This window comes from Argopecten irradians, chromosome 9, assembly GCF_041381155.1.
Source record: "Argopecten irradians isolate NY chromosome 9, Ai_NY, whole genome shotgun sequence".
NCBI lineage: Eukaryota > Metazoa > Mollusca > Bivalvia > Pectinida > Pectinidae > Argopecten > Argopecten irradians.
The window spans coordinates 9,117,736-9,141,153 of NC_091142.1; the positions used below are offsets into that span (position 1 = coordinate 9,117,736).

The 23,418-nt window shown below is 34.3% G+C and overlaps 2 protein-coding genes across 3 annotated transcripts; one reads left to right on the plus strand and one right to left on the minus strand.

Annotated features, from left to right (window-relative positions):
• Window positions 1–674: 674 nt before the first annotated feature.
• On the minus strand, window positions 675–15,024 carry LOC138331354 (P2X purinoceptor 4-like). Of its 2 annotated transcripts, none has more exons than XM_069278917.1 (11): window positions 14,806–15,024; window positions 11,399–11,555; window positions 10,240–10,311; window positions 9,445–9,526; window positions 8,958–9,042; window positions 7,981–8,067; window positions 5,370–5,517; window positions 4,415–4,545; window positions 3,862–4,021; window positions 3,404–3,505; window positions 675–773 (listed from the first exon to the last, which is right to left on the minus strand). In XM_069278917.1, exons 1-11 carry the CDS (start codon window positions 14,940–14,942, stop codon window positions 756–758), a joined length of 1,179 nt encoding a protein of 392 aa, XP_069135018.1. In that variant the 5' UTR covers window positions 14,943–15,024; the 3' UTR covers window positions 675–755. The 2 variants fall into 2 exon arrangements, with proteins under 2 accessions (XP_069135018.1, XP_069135019.1); XM_069278918.1 differs by lacking the exon at window positions 5,370–5,517 and adding an exon at window positions 6,998–7,142.
• A 207-nt stretch (window positions 15,025–15,231) lies between these two features.
• Window positions 15,232–22,279, plus strand: LOC138331356 (uncharacterized). Its single transcript, XM_069278920.1, has 2 exons — window positions 15,232–15,527; window positions 16,867–22,279. Exon 2 carries the CDS (start codon window positions 17,026–17,028, stop codon window positions 19,384–19,386), a length of 2,361 nt encoding a protein of 786 aa, XP_069135021.1. The 5' UTR covers window positions 15,232–15,527; window positions 16,867–17,025; the 3' UTR covers window positions 19,387–22,279.
• The last annotated feature ends 1,139 nt before the right edge of the window (window positions 22,280–23,418 follow it).

Genomic DNA, 23,418 nt, shown 5'->3' on the forward strand with positions numbered 1-23,418 from the left:
TAGGAAGCTATTGCTACTCACATGTGTGAGAGTGTGTGGGAATGTGTGATATATAGATAAAATCTTTTAATCTATTAACTTATTCCCCCTGGAAACTCATTTGAACCATTCTAATTCAAAGACTGGAAGAGTTCATTGTTAATTTTCAGGGGTAAATGAGTTCAAAACTCTTTCAATAAATCTGCATGACATGAGACTACAGAATCTTCAATATTACTGGTAGCCACAAGAAAAAGACTGAGCTTAAGATTGAGGTTAATATGCGGTTAACAAAGTGTTTTCCTGCATTAATTAATTAGTGTTAATTAAGTGTCACTTCAACATAGTGTCTGATGACACAAATCAACATTTTACATACTGGACAACTAATAATGATATCTACTTTTAAGCGTAAACGATGTGAGGTTTGGTCATAAGTAAATAAAGTCGGTGGCATACTAAAAAAAAAAAAAAAAAAAAAAATTCACATACTGGATGTGTGACATATTTGTGACATGGTTCAGTTATATCACATACATTTTACAGTTTATCAACTTTGTGACGTGGCAAAACAGGCCATTAATACAAAAACATAAATCATGATATTTTAATTAGTTGTCAAATGTTATCACAGACAGACTTTGTTATCCCACCAACATCTGTATCCATATGGGTAGCTGGTTGACATGACGATGATATGGGTAGCTGGTTGACATGACGATGATATACCGCCCCACGGAGAATATTTCCTTCCATCGTCCTTTTTCTTGTTGGAATCATTCATTTTCCATTGCCTAAAAATAAGATTTCGTTGAAATTGCAAAAGTTGCAAAACCCTTTTCCAAATACAGATAAACCTTATTAAATTCATTAATATAAAACCTGATGCCCTATTGAATTGTTTTATCTATATTAAAATAAATTTTATTGATTTTATATCCATTGCAAAGCAAGTTATTTGAATACAACTTATGCAAATCACTTTTGATGGCCCTATGTAAGTGTACAAAAGGTCTTAGAGTGGGAGGAAACCAGAGTGCCGGGAGAAACTCCACGTAATCGAGCAGGTGACCCCCTAACCTTTTCGTGTCTGTGCCGGAGATTAAACCCTGGCTGGCTAGGTGAAAGGTGAGCGGCTTCACCACTTCACCACCCGATTACCCTAAGTTTAACTGTTTCAGACCTACATGACCCATTAACCGACAAATGAAATGCTAGTGATTGGTAAGGTAAAGCTCTACTTTAATGTAGGTCATGGAAACCCACTTTTGGGATATGGTACACTGTTTTACTTAGGTGAGTTTGGGATGTGAAAGATGACTTAAAACAAGGACAAGCAAAAGAGTGAAATGACAAAAGAAAGAAGGATGAACAAAATGAAAACTATAGCTTGGCACCAATGGGAGAGCAATTAAAGCAGACAGATGAAATGAAGAAAGGAAAGATGAACAAAATGAAAACTATAGCTTGGCACCAATGGGAGAGCAATTAAAGCAGACAGATGAAATGAAGAAAGGAAAGATGAACAAAATGAAAACTATAGTTTGGCACCAATGGTAGACCAATTAACGCAGACAGATGAAATGAAGAAAGGCAGGACGAACAAAACGAAAAATAAAGTTTGGTACAAGTGGGAGAGCAGAAGGGTGAAAAGACAGAAGGAAGGACAAATACAATGAAAACTATAGCTTGGCATCAGTGGAAAGAGCAATTAAAGCAGACAGATGAAAAGAAGAAAGGAAGGACGAACAAAATGAAAACTATAGCTTGGCATCAGTGGAAAAAGCAATTAAAGCAGAGAGATGAAAAGAAGAAAGGAAGGACAAACAAAATGAAAACTATAGCTTGTCATCAGTGGAAAGAGCAATTAAAGCAGACAGATGAAAAGAAGAAAGGAAGGACGGACAAAATGAAAACTATAGCTTGGCACCAATGGGAGAGCAATCACAACCGTACAATACAGGTTAAACTTCTGTCTGTAAGCATGTCACAGATACCTGTCAACAGGTAACCGAACAGGTAAGGTATGGATCTGTAACGAAGGTGACTGAAAACCTACTGACCTTGCATGACCTTCACAATTCGTAAGGAGAGTTATTATGTGTGCGGGTAACTTGATCAGCCGAGTTGGATTGGTAGGTGTATTTTGTAGTTTCGTTTATAGCGTCACAGAGACTGGTGACGCGTTCTCCCTCCAAACCCTTTATGACAATAACAACGCTATACTTTGAGATATTTGTTTAGTGAACAACATTCCCAGAAATCTGATGTGTATTCCTACAGAGGACATTACTGTATACATGTATAATTATATTTTGCAGAGTACAGATAATGAATGTCTAGGCACTGTATACTTAAAGTTATATGTGCCGTAACTGGACGAAAATTTTGACATGTTATTTTTTCTTCATTAATCTATTGAAAACCGTAAGGTTTGATGAATTAAGCCGTGAAAATCATTCAAATGGTTCCAGATGTCTGACAAACGTTAGTTGCAGCACAGAATTTAAGTACTGTAAAATTGTTGGTTTTTATGCCTTATGTATGTTTATATGGAAACATACCTGCAGAAATCACTTTACAATGACTAATAACATTATAAAAATGCTAAATGAAATTGTAGACCACGATTTGGCTTTATGGTCCGACCGTATGTACTCATTTCACTTCACTGTGGATGTACATATAATGATTTTTGGCAGTACTGCCAAAAATCATTTTCAGCTCTTAAATGTACTCGTAAAATCAAAACGTAAGCATTGAAAATACTGTAATTCTCAAAATGTTGGTAATTTTTGGTAATAAATAACATATCAAAAGCTCATCTTGATTCGTGAGTATGAATAATACGGCACATATAACTTTAAGTTGTTAAGTAATATTAGTTATATGAAGGAGTTTATGTAATACAATCAATATTTTTAGAAATTTTTAAAGACCTGAGTGCTTGTGGTGTTGTACAACTGGTAAAGATACATTTAAAAAAAATATTATCATTCATAATAATATGTCTACATTTTGAAAAAAAAAGACTATTACATAAAATAAGGTTAAAACAAACCTCTAGGGACCAACAAAATCACTTCATTTTAAACATAGCTTGTTATAAACATATTACAGACATAGGAACCTTGTTATAAACATGTTTTACTGTATTTGTTTTATCTTCATTGAATTTCATTTACCGTATTCGACCCAATAAGCGCCCATGTCCCTATAAGCGCCCTTCCCCATTTTTGAGGCCTTGATTTCAATTGCCCAGGCATAAATAAAGACCAAAAACTTATAGATTTGTGATAATTTCGTATTAATAACACTTTTTCAATTTTTTAAACGCCCTGGGCGCTTATTGGGTCAAATACGGTACCATGATTTCTTTGTGACCTTTTCACTCGTATAATTCTTGGTGCCCATGAATACCTACCTTATAGGCGTCGTCACCGACAACATTGAGGTACTTCTTTTCTCTGTACACATCCTTGGCCTTCAGTACATACAGTACGACAAGGTCACATAAAATGGTGGCCTACAATAAAGACAAAACTCTGTCAAAAATCACCATAATAATCAGCACCAGAAAAACAACCAATTACTGTATAATGATAATTTCCAATCACTTGACCACAGGCTTTTGACTCTGAAAATATGTGTAATATGTGAATACCACTATTATGTGTAACACTGGTAGTGGTGTCTGTATATCTATATAGAGTCAAATCCCTGTGACTCAACTGTCTAATCTTAGTGAGAAACAACAGTTTGAAACTGAATTTATCTTTAAATGATAAAATATTGATAAAATGCTGTGGTAATTAAGAAATATACTCTTTATCTTTTAAGTGAACTGATTCAGAAGAAATGTGCCAGTCACAATATACTTACCACCGCCAGAAGTCCTAGACCACTGCCGATGTTGAGTAGGAGAGGTACAACATTGAACTTTCCCGCCTGCCCTATCACTGTTACTATATACTTAATACCAAACGCCTTATATAGTGTCCTTACTTCTCTTCCATCAGGGTCTCGGTAAAACTTGGCATACCTGTAGGTTACAATGTGAAAAAAACATCAATTTACCTAATACAATGTATGTACACTTTCACAACTAAATAGTTAGATTTTTTAAACAACTATATATTTCATCTGATAGCTTATTAGCCCCTGGTTACCTAAACACCTTAGATATAGATAAGTTGTCTAGCCTCAAATGAAGTTAACCCTTTAGATATAGAAAGGTTGGCGCTGCCTAGCCTCACTCTGATATTGTGTAACCCCTAGTTACCTGAAGTTGAACTGCTAAGATATAGAGAGGTTGTCGCTGTCTAGCCTCACTTTGATAATGTGAAGCTCCTGATTTACCTGAAATTGAACCCCTTAGATATAGAGAGGTCTGTGCTGTCTAGCCTCACTCTGACATTGGGTAGCCCCTGATTACCTGAAATTGAACCCCTGAGATAAAGAGAAGTCGGCGCTGTCTAGCCTCCTGAATGTATATTCAGGTACGCAATCTTCAAGTGACTTGTCCAGATTGCAGTCCCAGTCGATGATTATCTGCATCACACCACCCTGTAAACAATAAGGTTGTATCCTTCAGGCTAAACAATATTATGTTTTATCGTTAATTAACTTGAGTAAACAACAGCCCAATTAAAGGGTACTAATCACTCACATGGTAATTATCACCAAGAATGTTTCTAGGTGATAATAATAAAAAAAATATTTCTGGCCAATTTTGATTACAACCCATGAAGAACTAATTTACAGGATTCACCTCTATTTCCCCTATTGGGCCCCGCCCCTCCTGTCCCAAACTCTGTTTGAAACCCTTCCCCAATGATATTTCTAGCCAAATATGGTTACAATCCAAGTAGAACTATAGGGCTAGTATCGATTTAAAGGAAATGTTGACGGATGAACGAAGGACGAATGGACAGCAGACAACAGATGCCATGCCATGACATAAGCTCATCGGCTCATTGGCTAAAAATAGTCATCTTTCAGGGTTCATTAGGCATTAAATTTTTTTTTATATTTTTCCAACTCTCAGAATGCCAAGTTTATAAGTAAATTGATTGTGAGTAGTCTAAAGGAATACTGCACCCTTGCAAACATTTAATTTTATACTTTAATAATTATCAAGCTAATTACAAAGATAAATCTATACAGTCAAGATTGATACTAATGCAAGTTTCATTTCAAATTAAGACACAGACTCAATTATAACATTATATTATCTTAATTCAGTCACAGACTCAAAAATAAATTCATCTGTGAATTAAGACGTAGACTGAACAGTAACTTTATCCTATTTTAAAAGAAGCAGATTCACTTCATTTTCGCATTCACCCCCCCCCCCCCCCCCCCATAAAATGAACTAGTAAATAATTTACCGATCCACTCATGTTTTTGTAGTCTTCTCCAGCAAAACGTACAACATCACCAAGAATAAAAATTGGACAGAATTTTTTGACAGGATCAAAAGGGTCAAATCTGCAGGTCTTAAGTTCGTCGTCGGTTTGGACCCCCAGAATGTTCCGTCTACAATATAACAAGAGAAGGCAGCCTGCTCTTATAGTGTGATCAGAATACAGAGGATTCGAAAAGGCGAAGGTGACATTTCGCACCCCCGTTTGACCCCTACATACAAAATGAACGATTCATTAAAAGCAGGTTCTCCTAATACATTGGTTAGATATCGTAAATATTTCATGTCTTTCTTTTGAAAAGATAATATAAACATATTTTCAGTTAAAATTTTTTTTTTTTAGTTATTTATCACAAAAAAAAATATGTTCTTGGTGCAAAAAAAGTTCTGACTGTAGACATTTCTTAACATTATCAAATTCCCCAAGATCAGCATTAAGTAAAACATGAAATATTAATAGGACCAGTGAATATATTCCATTTCATATTTCATGGTGTTAGAATAATTAAAAAAAATTTGTTTTCATATGAGTTAATGAAGAACTAGACACAAAGACATAACAAAAGTTATTTTGAAATTTAAAACCAGAAATATAAAAATTGTTCACTAGCCCTGAATCTAACCAACGACTAGAGAAGGAACTAAAGCTTTGTGGTGTTGCTGGATGGCTGGAGTGGACTTCAAATAGCACTAGTGGTGCGGCATCCATATTGACTGACAGACATGAAAAGTATTTATACTATCGTGAAAGGAGTGACTACAGTTAACTATAACAGTCTAAATTGTAAAGGTAAACAAAAATTAATTCTGTCAACATGGAGGATTTTTTTTTTATTATATATTTTAAACTTGATGTTATCATTCGTTCTTTATGATGATAACCAACTTATTTTTGCGAAAAGTAATCGCCGCGAAAAATGTTCTTAGCAACAATAAAATTGAATCGTTTGACTCTTTAATTGAAAATGAGATTTATTCATGTATCACGTGATACCTGATAATGTTCGACAATGTGTGGGACTATTTTTTCTATTGGTGATGGAATGATGTCAAAAGATGATCTCCAGTGCTAACGTTGTTTCAGCGGGAAGATTACAAATAGTTTTGTTCCATCACCTCTAGAGATACTAGTCCCACAAAAACGGTATCAGGTATCGCGTAGTACATGAATTAGACTCATCAATACAGTGTGAAAATGGCGTTCTGCATGAAAACATGAATTTAGTCGCCTTGATAATAAGCTGCTGTTGATAATATATTTCGTAATTTAGAAACATTGTATGCACTGAATTAAATCTTTGTTATGGCCCATTAAACATTGACCAAATGTATCTTTAAAACTTGATGCAAGTACACAAATTAATACGGATAGTATAAACACATTTCATGGAGTCTGTCAACCTGTAATATAACTCTGGTTTTCATTTCGCAATAGAATCTTTCATATTTTGGGTGTGAGACAGGGAATTCCAACCAATTCATGTTTGACAACATAAAAATCTTACACATCAGGTTGACATTGTTCTGTCTCACACTGAAACAGGTGAAAGATTCTATAAATGTTGATTATAACGAGATCTGACCCAGATATACCTCGACAGCCATGTCAGTATAATTATTTCCGCTCCCTTCTACAATGGTGCTAAGCTTAAATATCGGGCAGTCGGCTCGGGATGTTGACTCATATGTGCAGGTTCGGAGGTATAACGGATCGCCGGCATGCAATGGAAGATTTTGCCTAGTATAGGAATCATAAAATTAACCAAACAGACTGTATTAAAAAAATCAACAACAAAAACAAAACAAGATCTTTTTGGAGAAAATAAGATAAAGCCCCATTATGCTTTTGTAATATTTTTAATCATGATATAGATTTTTTTTTCTCCAAATTTTTGCCTAGTGATAAATCTTAGTAATTTTTCTGTGAATTAAACAATTTTACTATTGAATATCTGATACGTAATTATATCTTTTGGACACATTAACAGTGATTTTTTCGATGTATAACTTTACAAAACCGGCGAGTAAAACTTAAATTTTCACATGTGAATCACGACATAATAATGCAAAAACATCAGATTTTGGTTTTCGTTCACGGATAAGTCGCACTTGTGTATAGGTCGCACTCACGATTTTCAGAGAAAAAAAGTCGCAACTTAAAATCCGGAAAATACGGTACTGATCTTTTAAGACAACCACAGTAACTTGTTCCATTTTTGTTCATTTTCAAATATGCATTTTCGTAGAAATTGTGAATATATGTAAACAAAACCAAGTGATGATAAATTCATTATGAAAAATTATACTTAGCATGTACAATTTCCACTTAACATGTCAAAACATAATGGGACTTTGAAGCATAAACCAATTGAAAACAAACAAATGACAGCAAAATTTACCCAATCCATCTATAGCTGTCTATCCTGGCAACTGCCCCACATGGGATTTGAACTCCTGACCCAGAGGCTAGTGGTAACATGTTTGGACAACTTAATCACTCAGCTACCGAGGCCCCCAATAGTATCAGTATGCATTTAACAAACATGATCAATTATAGAGTTTAAGCTGATACATACCTCTTGATTTTGTAATAAGGAAATTCTATGTTGTTCTTTATGAAAACAGTAAAATCTTTCGACTGGAGTAATACTGGAGGATTAGGTCTGAAATTAAGTAAAAATAAACTGATAATTGTAATACACCTTTATGTTATACTGTTAACCAGAAACATATATACATAGAGATTGGCAACTCCGCCCTTTTTACGATCAGCAGATGTACCTCTGTATGTGCTTAGGTTTTTTAGATAAACTTTTAATTGGTTAAATACAACAGAATAACTTTGATATGTCATAAAAGATCAGTAATTTTCAGATGGCGTGAGTACGATTTTGGATAAAAAAATAATATTTTAACATGTATATTAATAAAACAAAATGCACTTCCGGTTTTGAATGTCTGATTTTCGAAAAATCAGGTAAAATTGCTGATTTTCATCCTTTCAAAAATCATATTAAATAACATCAATCGGGAAAACTGGTCACATCAAACCATGATATAATGTTTAAACTTTGTGTTGATGCAAAAATATCATGTTTAAAAGAATACACTTAAAAGTAGTTAGCCAAGGGAAAATGCCTATAAACCGGAGGTGCCGCTGCCTGTCAACAAAGACAAAGAAGGAGTTTCCAATCTCTATGTATATATGTCTGTGTTAACATACTTATTTTAGTGGTAGTTTTATTTTAGCGCTTTCCACGCTTCTTTGAAGTGCTAATTCATGTACAGTGCTAAATTTTATAAAAGTGTATTTCTTGTATTGAACCAACACATTGCATAAATTCTTATCCACACTAATTAATCATAATTTACTTTTTTGCATTTGCGCTTAAATTTCATTGCATAAAAATAAGTATTTTACAGTAACTCTGATCAATTTTCTAGCATGCAATCTGTTAAAACACACAAAAAAATTTGTTATATAAACAATAAATTTAAGCTTTAACTTTGTCAGGATAATTCTATAAATCCTTCACTCAGTGTAATAACTTACACTTTCAAGTCTCCATTTTCTACAGGACACCATGCTCTTATGTCACAGGTATTTGTTGTAGTGTTACATGTGCCCGTCAGTACACCTGACAAAATAAATCACTCAAAATATAAATCAAAGATACATCTGGCAGAATGACAAAAACATCACACAGCTGCTGATTTTCGCAAAGTCAAAATTTTCTCAATTTTTACTTAATATGAGAAAATGCATTTTCAGTAATATACTAGGGTATTAAAACAAATAAGTGCCCACATCCATCTATATATATATATCTATATATAACTTCCCCTCCCCCTTTTTCAGGCTTCAATTTCAATTTAATACTTTGAATTAAATGCAAACTGAAAATATGAAATCCGATTTACGGTTTACTTTGTAGAATAATTTTATGAAGGGCTAATCCAAATTTGTTTTTATTAAGCGCCCCCCTTATCTTCTTCACCCTGCAGGGCGCTTATTGGGTTGAATACAGTAAGGTACTTACCGTTACCACTAGGGAGAGATTTCCCGATCATTGGAGCACACGTAGCATCACTTGTACAACTAGCACCTTGTACGCCTTTGTCCTGAGGGTAAAAGTTATTTTAATATGATCTTAATTTGCACACAATATAAATGCTTAGGCTGTAAAATTTCTGCATTAGGGATAAAGTAAAATTTGAAATATTTTGCACTAAGGATAATGTTAAATAAAATTTCTGCACTAGGGATAATGTTATATTCAATATTTCTGCACTAGAGATAATTCAAATTTAAAAAAATTGCGCTAGGGATAATGTAAAATTTGAAAATTCTACAATATAGGGATAATGTAAAATTTGAAAATTCTAAAATTCTACAACGGTATAATGTAAAATTTGAAATTTCTAAAATTCTCCACTGGTATAATGTAAAATCTGAAAATTCTACTCTGGGAATACAGGAATAATGTAAAATTTGAAAATTCTGCATAGAGCAAGATAAAAAGGTATGTTGTAAGTAAGTAACATTTTACATTGTAACAGGAATGGAAAAATATAATTTAATGGAAAAGTTGACACCAACAGGACAACGCAATACGACATAATGATTTATCTCTGTTTACCACTATTGAGCCCTGCCCTCCTGTCACAAGGGGGCAAGAGCCAAAATTTACACAAACTCAGTTACATCAGAATGGCGGCCATTTATAATATACCAAAACTAAATCATGACATAGATTGGCACCCCTGTTAAATGACTCATTCTGCACTCCATAAACTATAGACTTATGGAAGATTTAATTTTGTTGAACACATACCTCTGGACAAATACCCTGTGTCTGATTTGGGGTCACAATCAGGTTTGTTATCACAAAGAAGGCATTGTTCTCCTGAAAAAGAATTTTCATCTTTAATTGGTGAATTAAAATAACAGAGTAACAAAACTGATAATGGGACTAATTCCTGTATCATGTGATACCCGATAACGTTTGCGCAGGACTAGTATCTCTAGAGGTGATCGAACAAAACTATTTGTAATCTTCCTGCTGAAACACTGCTAGCACAGGATATCAACTTTTGACGTCATTCCATCACAAATAGAAACAATAGTCCTGCACAAACGTTATCGGGTATCACATGGTATGTGAATCATTCTGATTAAATTATCGCATTTCATATTGTTATTTTTTTCTTCTGGATGATGATTTTGTTTTTACATACTATATAATAACTCATACACCCCTGAAATTCATAACAGACTGGTCTAGTCTTTGATTCAGAAGAGTCTAAATGTGTCTTTAGGGGTGAATGAGTTATATGCACTTGCAAGTAAGTAAATAATTGTGATATCATGTATTAATCAGACAAAGATCATACCCGGTATTTAAAACAAAATGTGAATTTTGTATAAGAAAATGTCAAAATCTGTTAGTTTTGATTTTCAATATACCAAAACTAGGTGGGTAAAGTATGATTACCATCATATTTTGACGTGATTTTTGTGATGTAAAACATATAGAGCTGTTATCATATATCGGCATCGTGATATATCACGATTGTAGAGAAGAGACAACGATATCGTTAAAAAAACTTATATCTACGATATCGTCGTCAGCCGTAACCCATCATGTGTTAGTTGGAAAGGAAACAAAAACATTGCACTGTCGGACACGGACAGAATCTGATTGACTTGTAAACAAACATCTAATTAAAAGTATAACAAATAAATGTTTGTTTTGATGAATGTTTCACTTTATTTATTTACAAATTTCACTCTTTATTGTACTTTCATGATTGGTCCCCCAAACATGACTTATATTTCCATAAATTCCTTTTATATTTTACTCGGCAAAAATCGCGATATTATCGTGACGATATCGTCAAATTTTGACGATATCGCGAAATTTTGACGATATCGCGATGCGCATTTTCTCTACGATAACAGCTCTAAAAACATACATATTAGCCTGTACAGACCTGGGGAGGAACGACGTAGTCAGCCACGTCCCACAAGGAATCCTCTAAGTTAGGCACTTCTGATCCGTTTAAAAACGCTACACCCTTCACTTTAGTTGTTACAGCACTCTGAATGGTGTCAAACTTTTGGTATCCTTTCTTGAAAATGATGGCAAACCTGGAACATTTTAACATGTTTAGAATGTATATCAACTATCATATTTTCTAGCACTTATTCCCTATATATACGCTCCTCCCCTCTTCTGGAGAAGTTCAAGTTACCAGTATATAAAAGCACCCCCTCACACCTTTAAACCTGTAACTAGTAAGTTATAGATTGTATCTTAATACATAGAAAGATCCCAGAGGGATTTTAGCTCCCACTAAAGAAAGATCTATGTCTGACAATGGAAAGACGGATCTTTTCCCTGCTTTTCAAACATTTTCAAACATACTACTGTAAACATAAAATTTGAGACAAATCCTTTCAGTACTTTTTGAGAAACAACGCTGAAATCCAAGATGGCAGCCGGTTGGCCATCTTGTTGAACGATCACTTACAAAATGCAATATGCACAACTAGGGCCATAGGGGAACCTACATATGAAATTTTAGACAGATCCCTTTAATACTTTCTGAGAAATAGCAGTAACAAACTCTAACTTGTTCACCGATCAGTTACAAAATGTAATATGCACAACTAGGGCCCTAAGGGAACCTACATATGGAATTTGAGAACGATCCCTTAAGCACTTTCTGAGAAATAGCGATAACAAACTTTAACTATCAAAATCCAAGATGGTTGCCTGGTGGCCATCTTGTTGACAGATCGGTCCCAAAATGCAATATGCACAACTATCAAAATCCAAGATGGCTGCCTTGAGGCCATCTTGTTGACCGATAAGTCCAAAAATGCAATATGCACAACTAGGGCTCCAGGGGAACCTACATATGAAATTTGAGAATGATCCCTTCAGTGCTTTCCGAGAAATAGCGATAACAAGAATTGTTAACGGACAGACGGACGGAAGGACAGAAGGAAGGACGGACCACGGACCAAAAGCAATTTGAATAGCCCACCATCTGATGATGGTGGGCTTAAAATGTACATACTACCATGAAATATCAAGTATTTGATAGCAGCATATTACACAGACTATTAGTCAGACAGATGTCCTTCACCTTCTAATAAGTGTGTAGATTAATACATCTCTACATGTACATAGGATTGGTGCATACAACTATCCATAAGCTCTGTTACATATTAATGTAGTACACATACATATTGTTGCGTCAGCAGTGCTCCAGATAATTTTTTGAGGGATGGGTAATTGTACTCACACTTAAGAAAGAGAGGGGTACAACTTTGACTTCTTTGCAAACCCAAAACTGAAGCAATCAATGATAAACTAGCAATTGTGCAATTATCTATCTGAATTAAGGACACAAATTACCTAGCCTCTTAAAAATAATTGAAATTAACCTGATTTTACTATTTTTCTTCTGATTTTATTTCTAGATGTAAGTGCTCATACTAATTGGATTGGGTAATAACAAGCATTGTATGAGTAATTTGTTCACTCATTCAATTTTGAAGGGTTTTCAAAGAGTATTTTACCTGTGTATCTTAACTGGAGCACTGCAGCGGGAAAGATATTACAGCAATATGATGAAATATTGAATATTTTCCCTCCTAAACAAAAATCTGGCGAATAGCAACTATTTGTTTAACATTTCTACACTAGAGCACATGATTGTAATTTGTTACTAAAAAATTCTATATTTTCTAATGATTCAACTTCAGATATAAATTGAGTAGCAGAGTATACATAAGATAAATTTTCCATTTCAAGCCTTAAATTTCCTAAAATTAATGTTACAGGAACTTCAAAATTATCTCTATATACATGTATATATATATATATATCCTATTTTTTATGAACAACTTAGTTGGTTTAAGACATTAAACATTTGTGTATCTGTTTCAGAAAAGTACATACATGTACATGTTGATTGTACACTGAAGACAAATAATCATATTCAATATTCTGTATTTCATGTTTTATTTTTTCCCACATCTTGGTTGTCTCACATTTTCCTAAATTCAAAGTCACAGGCCTCATTACCAACGTAGTGCAAAGAACCCTGATTATATAGCATCCCCATGGATAAAATTTAATTTTTGAGCCACTCTACATTTTTGGTAAGTTAGTAAAATTTCAACTAGCCAAATTAGAATCTTGCTTGCCACTTTGAAAGTGAAATCAAAAGTAACCAAATTCAACAATATTTATCATATTTATTTATTGTATTGTAACATTTTTAGTGTCACTGTAGTGTAGTCAGGGTTCTCGTTAAAAGCCTGTTGCCGACTAAAACAGCCGTCTATTTCCTTGTTTACAACCGGCTATTTTTGTCAGAAATAAATATTGGCCACCATGGGGGCCTGCCCCCAACCACTTATTATTAATTTTCAACCATGCATCTATTAAAAAAACTTAGCGAGAACCCTGGTAGTGTAACAAGCTTTTATTTTCAGAAAGTGGCAGTTTGTGCAAATAAAAAACTAGCAACATATGATAAAAGTGTCTAAGTTCACATAATAAACAGCAGGATTATTAATCTTATAAGTTGACTAAATGACATGAAATTAGTCACTGTCTCGGTCGATATGGTACAGTGTTTGGAATATGTATATTAAGAATGATGAATGATGCACCTGCTCACCAAAAATTGCAACTTGAACAATATGCTTTTTAGACTTGCCACTTCAAAATCAACTGGCATTTACCCCAATCCCCCATAACATACTTGATACTCCAGGGGTTACAATCACCAATGTAATATCCACCCCAGCCAGACTACCTCATAGTAAAACTGGAGGCAACTCATGAGAAAAAATCTGAACCAATCACAGGCCTGCAATCATTTCCCTTGAAGACAACAGAGAGAGCGGAACCCGACTTCATAGCCATACAGTCAACCTGAACCACTGTCAAGTGTGTACCTATATGGCTCTTTTGATGTACATCAATGAGTCATGAATATTATACCTGTTACCTGTTCTGTTTTGTGTCCTCCATTTTTTGTACTTAGAGATACAGATACATAGTCCAGGGGTGGATATAATGTAAGTTACAGTAAACCTGGAGTATCGAGGATGCCCCATAAGAGTTCTGACAGTTATCGTCAGCAGAATGGAGTGAAGGCAGAGTACATTGTACAAAACGTATGCTGCATAATGTATGATAATATTGGCATTCATTCTGAGAATCGACATGTACATATAACATTATAGTCAGTAAACTATTTAACGTTAGATATAAATACCATAAAAGTTATATAACTTAATAAATTTGTCAATAAACATGCGTCATTTATCACACTCGTAAATCCCATCCCATGTGCTACTTTCGCTTTCGACTTACCCTATGATGTAGCCGATGATGACCAGCTGTAGAAATCTGTTTATCACTCCAACTTTCTTGCTTTTGATATGTACAATCTTAGGTGTGTCATATTCAAAGAAAATGCTTATGGCAGACCGAAAAACATTCTGTGCCATCTCGCTTAACAACGATACGACACCGATCCTCAAAAGATAATGGTAGCAAATATGCGTCACATGACAGTGATCTGCAGGTAGATTATTAGAGAGCTCTTACAAAGGGAGATAACCGAGTAACGAATCGTTTAGTTTGGTTCACAGGCTATCCGTTATGTTTAGTAGTAAGACACATTTTCACTCCAAAGTACTGAAGAAAAATTAATGAATAAATATTAATGAACTACATTGTTGAATACTTACACAAATTGGACTGACCCTTCTTGTAAAGCCAAGTCTTTTTTTAACACGACATTTTCCGTGCAACGAGTCGCGAGAGTTGCCGTTCCTGAGTGATCAAGACCTCATAACACTTGTTTGTTTGGCGGGCGAGTTTTAAACTAACATTCTGTGGTAGGATTACACGAAGTTGTCTCTTTAAACAATAATTCTCAACGCCATTTATATGTTACAAAAGTCTACAATAGCATAGGCTGAGGTTCGGCATAGCGCCTCTATGTTTTGATGATGACGTCATAATGACGTTGCAGCGTAATGGCGTCGTGAATGAAGCTAGCCAACATCAGACAGCGAGCAAACACTGTGGTAGGTCTTATGTCAAGTAATCTATACAGTGGGAGAGAAGCCGTGTGTTAGGACCAACTTATTGATGAATTGATTTTATTAATCAATTATATGGAAATAATGATGAATGTTTTTGGCTGATCATGAGAATAATGAGGTTGATGTCTAACCTGTCCTGAGGGTGATTTTTTAAGATTAAATAGCCTAGATGGGATTGATAAAGATAATAAGATTGAAAAATATAGTTTTGAATTGAATGATAATGGTTATAAGGATGATGATGAAAATGGTTTTAATTAATGACAGAGAGGTAGAACATGAACAGCAAAACTAGCCTACATTTTATTAGGACTAAAGGCCCTCTACCTTTCAGAAGAAAAAATCACACGTTTCTTAAAAACAATTGTTAACATAATAAAATTAACAGTGGTGTCAAAAATGTTGTTACAACACCAAACAAACACCAAATTCCCTGTGTAAGCTATTTTAACAGTGAAGATTCATTTTGCTGTTTTGCCATCTGGCGCAGTGATAGTTTTAAAACTAACTGGCGACAATTAGGAAACATAATACGACCCGTATTATGAAAATTAAGATTTTATTTAGTTTATTTGTTTAGAAGGTGATGATAAGTGAAATATTAACGTTAAGCTAATAACTTTTGTGACTCTACAAAAATATATAATCTTGTTTTACTTTCCGATTTTGAAAATTAAATGCCGTTACGAAAGGTATTGGCCCTTTAAATGTTGCGTAAAAAAAATACAGACATCATCCTATAGGCCTATACTTTACTTGGATCCTTTTCCTACTACTTTTAGATGTGGGAAATTTCTAATCATAACGTTGCCTTTCATTGCACAAACCCACTGGTTTGTCTTTTAGTCCTTTCACCTGACTGAGTTTTGTTGCACTTCTTTGAACTCCATCTATATTAGATTCCAAACTGTTCAGTTGTTTTTATTTTTACTAGCAACTTTATCAAATGCAAGTGCTTGTGTTCAAAATTATGACAGATTAGATAATAAAAAAAGATTATATTAATCATCAAAAAAATATATAAATTTCATGACACTTTATAATTTTATATACCCGTAACACGTTAGTCTAAAAGAATGTGCTTTTTCCAGAGTTTCATTTGAAAATTTAAGTTTTTAATTGTTCTTGCTCTAAGTGGAAAAAATCAGGTTTAATCGGCTGCTAATTTAACAAAGGTCAAAGTAAAATTTAGAATTTAAATGACATCAACATTTACCAGAAAAGATTGCTAGAATGATTGAGTAAATCTGCTTCTAATACCCTCATATTGTATGTACATCCATTATCAGGCGGTTTTTTTTTTCTTTTTTTTTTAATTCAGGTACATGCTGAGGAGTCTAATGAAGACAGGTCTACTGGAATAGGGCATAATGATGATAAACCTGCCATGATCATCAGTGATTTCATATGTAAATGACCAGTATCCAAGAGTCTATGCAGTTATCTCCCCTTTTGAAGTCGATCTCACAGAGGGAGCCACATGTCTCTATTTGATTTGGAACTGTCTTCACCTTGCAACCAATCTTTAACTCCTAGAGAAATGCCGATACTTTCTCCTAAAATTGATGAGCACCTTGTGCTTCCTAGAAATAGACCAGATTTGACTATGCCAGTGCTTTCTCCATGTCAATCACTTTCACCAGACAGTACTGTTAGGCCCCAACCAATGACTTCTTTAAATAGTGGCAGGCAGCTATTTTCTGACAATAAGCAACTCTCTTCTGTCCATGGACAATCTTCAACAAAAAGCAGAGGAGAAATAACGAACAACATGAGTCAGTCAACTCAATTTGTGGATCACCAAGAATACAGAATGGACCAAAAAAACATGAAGGAACATTCTTCTGGAAAAAATTACATCTTGGATCAACAGTGTCATGGCCAAGTACCAAACAACTGCATATCTTCCATTTCACCAAGTGAGAAAGTGTGTGTACAGAGAAAATCTCAAGGTCAAAGTCCGGTTTTATACAAGTTCCTTACAACAGATTTAGGAAAGTCGATGTTTGTAACAAACCAAACGTTGGATAAGTCAAAGGCAAGAGGTCAAATAAAGGTCTTTTGTGGTGAAGTGAAGAGTAAAAATGTATGTCAGCAAACAGCACCAACAGTGTGCCTACACACAGGGCCTAGAATGGCTGTATCTGAACAAGGGCATTTTGCAGGAACTGGAGATGGATTTGGAGATGCTGCCATGGTGGCAGATAAATATGAAAGATATCCAGCTGTGTGTGGTCAGACAGGACAACAGCAGGGCCAAGTTTCTATACACCCACCGTTTAAACCAACAAAGAATGCAACACAGCCTGGACAAATAGGTCAACATTTGGGTACATTTTCAGCACCACTTGGTCAGCAAATGCATGTGATAACCCTTAGCCAGATACCACAATTACAATCACAACTTCATTCCAAAACATCAGGCTTACAAGGACCTGGACATTCTTCACAGAGCTCAAATCCAGATCTGAATCGGTTAATGACGGCCGAGAATTCACCATCTAAGTTTGTTGTGACAAAGATTGGTGAAAGTAACAAGTACATGATTTTGTCTCCTGAGAAATCCTCAGGATCATACAATCCAGTATGCCCCATACAGTTGCCTCCAGGGAAATACAGACTACACACAGTTAAGTCAAGTCCTGCAGCACTTGTTGGTAATGCTGATCAAGGACAAGAAGCAACAAAAGGAATCAACAGTCATTCTCTAACAGATGGAGTCAAAACAACTTCTCAATCGGAAGGGAAAACTTCAAAGAAAAAACGCTCCAGTAAAGAAAAGACAGAAGATCAAAAGGAAAGAAAAGGGAAGCAGCAACTGAACAAATCTACTAATGCCAAGAAAACAAAGAGCAAAACGGAAACAAAAAAAATTGGTGTGAATGATGAAAAGAAAAAGGCCAATGTGAAAAAAACTGATAAAAAATTAAAATCCAAGTTATCAAATAAAGCAGAGGGTGATAAAGTAAAGAAGTTAAAGGCAAAGAATCCCAAGGTAAAGGAACAAAAGGAAAAGGATTCAAAGGGAAATGATAAAAGCAGGAAAAAGACGGCCAAATCAGAACCTGCAGCAAAAAAGTCGAGAGAAAGAAAGGATGACAAGGTCTGCAGGGTTCTGTCTCCTTGTCAGAAATTCTGCAAGGCAGTTGTAATCTCTCATAATAAAGACAACCAGTTAATACATACAGCTTGTAGTCCAGTTCTATTCTTCACTGGTGGCCAGTTTTCCAAGAGTCCTGATCTCACCCTTGAAGAGGAGCAGCCTGTATATCTATTGACCGAGGGCAGTGATAATCAAATTATGGCCATCATGTCAAAAGCGTTCAACCCAGGACAGTTTCTAGTGTCATCTGAACGTTTGATCTGTGAAGATAACTCTTCAGATATACACAGAAATGAAGGTAGTGGTTCTAAATATCATTTGTATCAAGCCATTCTGTCCCCATACCACTTCTCTCTCACCAGTCCAATGAAAGGTCATAAGGTCATCGTAATTAGTCAGTATAAGGCCGTCTGCATCGACTCACCAGAACAACAGGATAATGCTGAGATAAGAGACAGACCAGATCCGAACAGCGATGCAGTAGACTACGCAGGAATCATCAATGATGTAATCGAGTCCTGGGAACAGTCCTGTGATGTCACAACAATGGCCCCATGTACGCATCCTTTGTATGAGGTCATTAATGAAATACTGAAGAAGAAAACTGACGCTCCTACAAAAACATGTAAATTCAAGCTAAGAGTCCAACTGTTTGACAGTCGAAGACAGAAAAGGCAGAGGTTAAGTGATGAAGGGGTAAAGGGAGATAACTCCTCAGTTCCCCCAAACAGTGAATAAATGGCTAAGTCAGGAATTGTCAACTGACGATAAATGTGACATATGCTTCTACTTGCCAAAATGGTGTGCTCAATACTGTTCAATAACCGTAATATATTTGATTGCTTGTTGAAAGTTATTTCTTTTTGTGATTGGTATTGGTTGAAGTTTCACACATGGTTAATATAAGCTGTCATGTATATTACAAAATATTTTAGCTCAATTTTTAGAACACTTCAACTGTAAGACATAATTTTTATTATCAGGGCCCAGTTTCATCAAATTTTCTTCACTTCTGTAATAGTTCCTATGGAGAAAGGGGGGAGTTAAAAATGTTGATGTTTAGGGGAGGGGTTTATTATCGGACATCACTCCTATAACAAGTCACTAGTCTACAAAAATAAAGCAAACATGGGTATCATTCTATGGTCATTGAATGGGTTAGATCTGTTTTGCTAAAATAGTCCTTAATTGTCTTTTACCATTGAAAATGTGTAATGATTGATGTTTAATTATTGTTTATACTGAAATCTTAATATAATGTATTGGGGATTATGTCAATATATATATGATAAGACTAAATAATCTATAAACCTTTGCACTGTGACCTGCATATTATATATATATACAGGATATATGGTAATATAAAAATGTTATTTAGATTTTTAATTTCTTTTGATGATAAAAAGATAAGAATTTAACATTACTCATGCATGTTTATTTGTAGTGATCAAAGAATCAACAGTGTAAATCAACAATTATATAACTATATAGATACTGGTATGTTGTGAACGCTAATGATATACGTGTGAGGCAAAGTTTTATCCATGTTACTTTACAGATTTCAAATCTGTAAAGATAAATGGGTGTTCTCGAACTACTTTTTGAGATATTTAAGCTTGAAATATACCATCCATGCAAATTTGCTGACCGAAAATAGAAAAATTCATAAAATTATGTTTTCTGTAATATTAGGGTGAATGTAGTCTCGATCCTGTTGATTTTTTATCCTAAATTTCTTACGATAAAACAATATACAAAACTATTTTATTTTTACAAATGCTAACTAATTTTTGTTATTTTCCTGGACCGTTTCTATACGTAATTACCATGTTTTGCCATATTTTTCCATAGATGTTCCATATTTTATCCATGTTACTTTACAGATTTCAAATCTGTAAAGATAAATGGGTGTTCTCGAACTACTTTTTGAGATATTTAAGCTTGAAATATACCATCCATGCAAATTTGCTGACCGAAAATAGAAAAATTCATAAAATTATGTTTTCTGTAATATTAGGGTGAATGTAGTCTCGATCCTGTTGATTTTTTATCCTTAATTTCTTACGATAAAACAATATACAAAACTATTTTATTTTTACAAATGCTAACTAATTTTTGTTATTTTCCTGGACCGTTTCTATACGTAATTACCATGTTTTGCCATATTTTCGCCCGTAAAAAATCAATGAATAGGCCAAAAAGGAAATGAAAACCCATGTCAATTTCACAATATTTGTATATGATATGCCCAAGGTAATATGTTTTACAAATATCATATAAAAACACGGGGTCCTCGATCAAAATTTCACAATTTTGTAAGCTTGAAGTTTGTAACTCGCAACCCTACCCCATTTCATCCAGTGCTAAGATGGGTTATATTTGACTATTTTTTGAAAATCATGCCGGAAAAAAAAATTCCACATCAGTTCATACGTTTTTGTGATATTATATCTGGTTTATGTTTGTTTGTTTTTATGATTTTCTCTAAATTGTGTGTTTAAAGGAAATCCGTATGCGATATTTTAGAATCCCGGAATTTCGGTCCGGCGGGGCCCCGTCTTATGATTTATAGCGACGAACGGCACTTCCGGTGTTAAAAATCCATTCCCATTTACGACAGGGACCGCAAAAACCTCAGAGATAGCATATAATTTTCACTTCACTGCTTTTATTTGATTTATTTAATGATTTTAAACATTCAATATTATATGTAGACAATTTTCACCAATTGAAAAAATATCCAAGTGTGATGTCGTGGCGTATCGGAAACCATTCTGGAATTCAAAACAACCTCCGCAACTTCCGGTATAGCGTCATATGAATTGGCGCGATTTTCAAAAGTATGGACCTACCTTAAACAAATCTTATGATACTGTCTTTAAAATCATATTTATCTTAACGAGAAGACAATTATAATCATTATTTCCCCCAAATGAAGTGGGGAGTATACTGGACTTAATGGGAATTAAACGTTTTGTTATTAGGCCTAAAAAAAAAATGTATGTTTCAGGTACCCCTACCTACTCTAGTTTTTACTTCCGACCCTAGCTATTTTATCACACTTTTTCAAAACAAAAATGTTGTGTGTGAAGTTGTCAACTTATATTTTTACGCATGCTTTAAGTTTATCCAGATAAAGTTCAATTTTGAATACTGTAATGAGAAATAAAAGACTTCTAGCTAGCCTAAAGCCTGAATGACAAATTACATGTATTATTAAATTACTTTGTAATGTAGTAATAAAGCCACTCAACTCCTCCCTATATTTTTCAGTCATGTAACATGAAACATGCATATAATTTTTTTTGGCCTTAATGATGCAAAGTGGAAACCTGTGATTGGCCAAAAATTAAATTTAGATTCAGTAAGACAAAAAATGGTAATTGGTACATTATACTATACATAAGGGTTAATACTGAACACAAGATATGTGTGAGGGTTATTTGAGGGACATGGTTTACATCAGAATCAATAATCTATCAATTTTTATTTAAATGCATTATATTTATATATTTTTTTCTTGTGACTTTCAAAATGATTGTTATAATGTTAATGTTACATTTTTTACATATATTGTTAATTACATCGTAATTTTGTTACATTGATTATTGGAATAAATGCATTTAATGAGTTTAGGTGTTAATAGTTGTAAAATGTTCTACAGAAATTATAAAGAAAATTCATAGATTTTATGATACAGTAAATTTATTAGTACAATCCATTCATCAATATCTCTACTGTCTAATGATACACACATCCATTTCAATGGCGATTATACACATCCATTTCAATGGTGATTTAATACACACACACACACATCCAATTCAATAATGATTATACACACATCAATTTCAATGGTGATATACACACATCCATTTCAATGGCGATTATACACACATCCATTCCAATGGTGATATACACACATCCATTTCAATGGCGATTATACACACATCCATTCCAATGGTGATATACACACATCCATTTCAATGGCGATATTATACACACATCCATTTCAATGGCGATTATACACACATCCATTTCAATGGCTAATATACACACATTCCATTTCAATGGTGATATACACACATCCATTTCAATGGCGATTATACACGCATCCATTTCAATGGTGATATACACACATCCATTTCAATGGCGATTATACAAACATCCATTCCAATGGTGATTATACACACATTCCATTTCAATGGTGATATACACACATCCATTTCAATGGTGATTATACACACATCCATTTCAATGGGATTATACACACATCCATTTCAGTGGCGATTATACACACATCCATTTCAGTGGCGATTATACACACATCCATTTCAATGGTGATATACACACATCCATTTCAATGGTGATATACACACATCCATTTCAATGGCGATTATACACACATCCATTTCAATGGCGATTATACACACATCCATTTCAATGGCGATTATACACACATCCATTTCAATGGTGATATACACACATCCATTTCAATGGTGATTATACACACATCCATTTCAATGGCGATTATACACACATCCATTTCAATGGCGATTATACAAACATCCATTCCAATGGTGATATACACACATCCATTTCAGTGGCGATTATACACGCATCCATTTCAATGGTGATTATACACACATTCCATTTCAATGGTGATTATACACACATTCCATTTCAATGGTGATTATACACACATCCATTTCAATGCTAGCTTCATCTACAAATTTCATTCTCATAACAAATTAGATTCTAACAGCACAG

Bases quoted from the DNA above. Each gene is read 5' to 3' on its own strand.
- LOC138331354 (XM_069278917.1), bottom strand. From the start codon at position 14,942: ATGGCACAGAATGTTTTTCGGTCTGCCATAAGCATTTTCTTTGAATAT. The intron at 10,312-11,398 runs GTCTGTACAGGC...ATTCTTTTTCAG, and splicing joins ACTACGTCGTTCCTCCCCAG to GAGAACAATGCCTTCTTTGT. The intron at 9,527-10,239 runs GTATGTGTTCAA...TTTTACCCTCAG, and splicing joins CACAGGGTATTTGTCCAGAG to GACAAAGGCGTACAAGGTGC.
- LOC138331356 (XM_069278920.1), top strand. From the start codon at position 17,026: ATGTCTCTATTTGATTTGGAACTGTCTTCACCTTGCAACCAATCTTTA.